Source organism: Tupaia chinensis, unplaced genomic scaffold, assembly GCF_000334495.1.
Source record: "Tupaia chinensis unplaced genomic scaffold, TupChi_1.0 Scaffold000489_1, whole genome shotgun sequence".
Taxonomy (NCBI): domain Eukaryota; kingdom Metazoa; phylum Chordata; class Mammalia; order Scandentia; family Tupaiidae; genus Tupaia; species Tupaia belangeri.
In genome coordinates this window covers 2,715,086-2,720,754 of record NW_006160001.1, presented here as the reverse complement: position 1 = coordinate 2,720,754, position 5,669 = coordinate 2,715,086, and the positions used below count along the sequence as shown (strand labels likewise).

The following is a 5,669-nucleotide window of genomic DNA, read 5'->3' as shown; positions in this document are numbered from 1 at the left end:
TTTTCTCAGTTTTTTTTTTTTTTTTTCTAGGTCAGAAGTTTTGCCTTCAACATCCGGGATTTGATCTTCTGCATGGACTAACCTGCTTTCAATACTTTTGAGGGAGGTTTTGATTTTCTGTATTGCAGCCTTCGTCTCTAACAGCTCCATTTGATTCTTTTTATGGTGTTTATTTCCTCTTTCAGATTATGCAAGAACTTCCTCACCTCCTGGAACTTGTTGTCTCTTTTCTCCTACATCTTCTGGCATTCATTGTCTCTCATCTCTTGTATCTCATTTAATCTCATTTAGTTTTGTCACTATGCATATTCTGATTTCATTTCCACAAGTTCCATTGTTCTGTGTATAGATGATGAAGGATTGTTATTTTCATTTAGGGGAGAGATATTTTCTTAATTTTTCATATTTCTTGTGCCTCTGCAGTGGTTTCTGGTCATTCTGTGACAAAATCTCTTCACTTCTTGTCTGAATATTTCAGGGGTCTAGGAGATGAGGTTCAGAGCATAACTTTACTCGCCTTGGTCCCTGAACACACTTCAGATTTAAAATAGCTTCTTGTCTAAGTGTTTTGGGGATCTAGGAGACGAGATTTAGAGCCTAACTTTAGTCACCTTGGTCCCTCCATTTTCCCACAAACTTTTTGAAGTCTCCTGGGAGATGGCAGGTCACTTTCAGGATTTTTTTAAAAAGAGAGATTCTTACTATAGGGCATGTGCACATGCCAGAGAGACAGAGAGAGATAGAGAGACAGAAAGCAAGAAATCACCTTGGTGGGGGGTTGGCCATGCCATGATCTTTTCTCCTTCATTCTCCTCTTGAGATTTTGGGCACACGTGCACACATGCCTGACATGAATTTCATACTGCCAGGGCTGGGACTCGAATCACAGTCGATTACATGGGAGTCCAGCGATAGAACCATTACACTATCTGCCGGTCCTAGTTTCAGGGATGTAAATATTGCTTTCTAGGATTAAAAAAATCATCCATATTAAAATTTCAAAAACTTTTTCAACTTAAGACTTCTAGGTCATGAGTTGTCGTGACTTGGAAACTTGTAATGGGGAAGGATGAAGTGTGCTTAGTTCTCCTGTGATTTCTCTCATTCTTTCTTTCCTCTTCTACTTCTTACTGTGCTGCTGCTGTTTCTTTGTGGTTTAGGCTGGTATCAGTGTCATTGTATCCTGTTGTTGATGCTGTTTGTGTCAGCTAGATAAATGCTGGCTTTCTCTCTCCCGAGGTGCTTTGGTAGGCTCCTAGGAAATCTCCTTTCTATAAAAGGATGCCAGGCTCTGCTCACTTATCCCTCCTCTAACCTGGAGGATGTACTTGCCTGCTGACTACTTATGATTCCCCTCTCCCTGCTTCAGATCCTCCCCTCCTCAACCTTCTTGCTGCTAAGATTGCTTTGCTCAGCAGACAATTCTTTGGGGTTCAAGCCTCCAAGGTGACCCAAGTGATGTTCACTGCTCCTAGGAGATACTGTGTATTCTTTGTCTGCCCAATTCCGGACAGGTAGACTGTGCCTGGATCTTTTTATGTTCTGCTCTGGTTTCAGTGCTAAGTGGCTCTATGAATTTCTGACCCATCACAAGCATCAAGCTGAGGGGCAAAATAGCTCCTTTTGGGGCAAATACACCCACTCTCCAAGACTTTCGTGCAGATGGGAAACAGCTTTCCTTGCCCTCCAGCAGACTAGAGAAGGATTCTCTAAATACCGTGTCACAAATCTTTTTTGAGGAAACCTTGCTCTCTAATCTTCCTGTGATTATATTAGTTTTATCTCATTTATTAGCTAACAGTAAGTGATTGTCTACATAGAATCAGCCTGTTTCCTCTTTTAAAATTTTGAAATAATTCCAAACTCTCACAAAAATTGAAAGGAGAGTACACAGAAGTTTTTCTTCCTGAAATTATTGAGAGTAAATTTCCAGCTTATACCCTATCACCCTGGAATATTGTAGAGAGTACTTTGCACAAAAAAGGACATTTTCCGATATCACCATAGTATGACCACTGAAATCAGGAACTTTACACTGGAAATTGTCATCTAATCTTTACATCACATTAAGGTTTTGTGAATTGTCCTAATAATGGCCTCACAGCAAAAAGGATGTAATGTCAAATCACCTGCTGCATTTAGATGTCATGTCTCTTAGGCCTCTGTGGGTCTAGAATATTCCTTGATATTTATCGTCTTGGTGGTTTGAAGTTTATAGGCCAATTATTTTGTAGCACATCCCTCAAATTAGATTTGTCTGATGTTTCCTCATGATTGGACTCAGATTATGTATTTTTGGCAGTGATATTACAGAAGTTAGATTATGTCTTTTACATTGTATGCTATCAAAAGATACAAATAACTCTTCATGCTGTGGGTGTTGTTAACTTTGATCATTTGATCATTGGCATCTTCTAGGTTTTCCCACTGTAAAGTTATTCTTTTTCCCTGTGTAATTGATATGTATTTCATGGGGAGAGACTTTGAAACTATGTAAAGATCTCATTCCTTATCAAACATTCAATTTATTCATCTACTTGTTTATACCTGTTTAAATTGATGGTTTTCTATTATATTGAGTGAATTTTAAGTTTTATTATTATTATTATTATATTTTGTCCCTCAGCATAGACTTTATTAGATGGAAGATAACAAGGGTTAGCTCAAAGGTAAGTGGGTGACGACTGGCAAGCACACTTGTGCCAGAGAAGGGAAGGTGCAGCTGGCTGTGGGGACAGGTACTTGTGAAGCTAAGGGTCAGAGTCTCCTGCTTAACTCTGACGACCCAGGAATCTCTTCTCACTGGCGTTCAGTATCACAGTATGGGCGTGAAAGAGTCTGCAAGAGCTAGTTCAACTTGGCCAATAGTTCTTCCAGTTCTGGCTGAGCTTTGAACCTTCCCTTGAAGTCTTCAGTGTGTTCTCTTACTGACAAACTGACTCCTTCAGGAAGATTGCTTTGGATTATTTCCAAGAAAATCTCTGCAAATGTAGCATTCAAACTGCTGATCTGCACCACTCGCTCATGGGTGGTAAGGATGGAGTCCAGGAACATTTTGCTGCCTTGGTCCTGCAGTTGCATCACCTCCATGGTTTTGGTGGACATTGCATAACTTTCCTCGACTTTAAAGGAGAGATGGTTGCACAGGTTGTGAACATACTGGGCATAGCTCTCTGCCAGGGTCATGTTGTATGCAGTCAGGTCAATGTTCAGAACCCCATATTCATAATCTGTCCCCAGATTAATGGGTCTCACTTCAAGTTTTCCCCTTTTCTTCTTGGGCTCTGCTTTAATCAGGTGCCTGTATCTTCCAATGCCATGGGTAGGTTTTGTCTTGTAGTGCCGACTGGCACTCAAAAGAATGCCACCTGCAGAATAGATGGGATTCTCTTCTGAAGGTGTGACCCTTAAGAAGGAAGAGCTGGGACCAGCAGTTAGCAAATGGCTATGTCACTGGACTCCCACGTAGTCGACCGCGGTTCGCATCCCAGACCAGGTGGCTTAAACTCATGCCGGGCGCATGTGTGTGCGTGCCCAAGATCCTGAGGGGAGAATGGAGGAGAAGGAATTGCGGCGTGGCCATCCCCCCTGGGGGGGGGATGGGTGATTTCTCGCTTTCTGTTTCTCTGTCTCTCTCTGTCTGTCTGGTGAGTGCACGCGCCCTATTGTGAAAACCTCTCAAAAAAAAAAAAAAAAAAAAAAAAAGAAGGAAGAGCTCTGCTTGAAAATGGTACTATTTCTCAGGCACAGCACCTTTCCCAGAGTTCCACTCATCTTTTGCTGCTGCGGCCACCAACTGTGTAAACCGAGGATCACCCCAGCAGCGGCGATCCCTGAGTGTCTGAAAACACTCTTATTATTATTATTTTTTAATGCTCAAATTGTTGTTGATTTGACTAGGATGATCCATTCAAGTTGGTGTTTATCCCTTTTGTATGAGACCCATTATTTTATGAGGCTATTCTGGTTTTCTAATATAATGAAGTGGTCTAGGTTCATCTATGCTTTCTGAATCAACCATTTCTCCAAGGAGTTATGGTTTCTTTTAGTATTCATAAGCTAAGATCTGAGTGCTAGGTATGCTCATTACTGGTTGGAGTGTTACTGCCTTCAGTCCCATTCAGTGGCCAGAGCTAGAGGGTATATATGTGTGTGCACACGTGTGCATGTGTGTGAGTCAGCATATCTCCATTTGTTGAAAACCATGAAGTCATATGAATCTCCAATTCTGATACAATACCAAGGCTCATTCCAACATTTCCCCTTTATGTATTTGTAACTCTCTTCTCAACAATGAGAATTATTTCCATTATTCTTAATCTATTTATTGCTTTGATCAATGCCCTTGTATATAACCATTCTCCCATATGAAGCCCTCTCCTATGGGACTACCCTCTTTACTCTGCTTGAACTCTGATGCCCTACTTTGACTCACTGTAGCTTCTACCATTCCTACTATGGAACTATCTTGCTCTGTCCCAACTAATAATATTGAGACTGAATAGTTGAGGATAGGAATCAGTTTGGAATCACCTGCTAGTGAGTCCCACATTGGTACTCTAGCACATGGGCACTACCTGTCTGGTGTTCACAAACCCCCTGAAAGAGTGCAGAGATCAATCAAACCTGGCCTGCATCAGCAGAACCTCCTGGATGACCCACAAAGAAGGGAGAAATAATATATGGGTGCCATCTTAAGCCACTAAAATTTTCAAGTGACTTAAGCACTATGGTATACTGATAAATTAGCTCTCTGTGGAAAAAAAAGCATGCATATATATATATATATATATATATATATATATATCATTTACAAATAATAAAATGAACAATAACTCTTTATTATAAATTTATTATGAACAGTTGAGCCTCACAAAATGCTTTCATTGATTTTGCTAAAATTGTATATACAACAATTGATGAACAAGTACAATTTTGAGAGGAAGGTTCATTGACAATTATAACTTAGCACACATGATAAAAATGAAATAGATAAGATATATGTTGTAAACTTCATTTGTCAATCGTGAATTTCTTCTTTGTAGAATTGGATTATAGTTTTCACACACTGGAAGAATATTTTCTTATTGCATTGTGCTATTTACAACGTAAGGGCTATGGACATGATGCATTTCAAAGTTTACTCTACATCACCAGCATTCTCTATATCACTTTATGTCTAAAATATCAGTAATTCAAGCCCTAGTTCTTTGTTTTTTCTTATTTTCATGATGTAAATACTTCCACTGCAGCTGATTTCAAACACCAATATGACATCACAGAATGTGGAATTGGGAAGAGATGCTCGGTATACAATGTTTCTATCATATAATACAATAAATATAAATAAGTTTAAGAACATAGACAATAGAAAAATATAATAATTAGGATGTAGTAAGTTTTGAGTATTACCTTTGTTTTAATATAATTTAGTCATAAGTTTATATAACGTAATTTTAAATAATGGGTATGTGTTTTTAAACAGTTGGCTCTTGTGAGTGATCTAAGCCGATTCTAGTCCCCCCAACCCTGGTAATACAGCATGTTGTGGCAACAGACAACTGGTACACTGGGCAAGAAAGTAGGGATTTGGGTAAAAGAAAGGAAGAATGCTAATGGAGAGGATGTTGTTATTGTGCATGTTTGTCTATGAGAACATCTGGACTCAT

General features: G+C 39.4%; 1 protein-coding gene across 1 annotated transcript; it reads right to left on the bottom strand.

Moving 5' to 3' along the window:
- Nucleotides 1-2,847: 2,847 nt before the first annotated feature.
- On the bottom strand, nt 2,848-3,792 carry LOC102490513 (39S ribosomal protein L48, mitochondrial). Its single transcript, XM_006156310.1, has 2 exons — nt 3,718-3,792; nt 2,848-3,423 (listed from the first exon to the last, which is right to left on the bottom strand). The coding sequence occupies exons 1-2, from the start codon at nt 3,772-3,774 to the stop codon at nt 2,848-2,850; spliced, it is 633 nt and encodes a 210-aa protein (XP_006156372.1). The 5' UTR covers nt 3,775-3,792.
- Between the last annotated feature and the right edge of the window lie 1,877 nt (nt 3,793-5,669).

Bases quoted from the DNA above. Each gene is read 5' to 3' on its own strand.
- LOC102490513 (XM_006156310.1), bottom strand. From the start codon at position 3,774: ATGAGTGGAACTCTGGGAAAGGTGCTGTGCCTGAGAAATAGTACCATT. The intron at 3,424-3,717 runs AGCTCTTCCTTC...ACTGCTGGTCCC, and splicing joins ATAGTACCATTTTCAAGCAG to AGCTCTTCCTTCTTAAGGGT.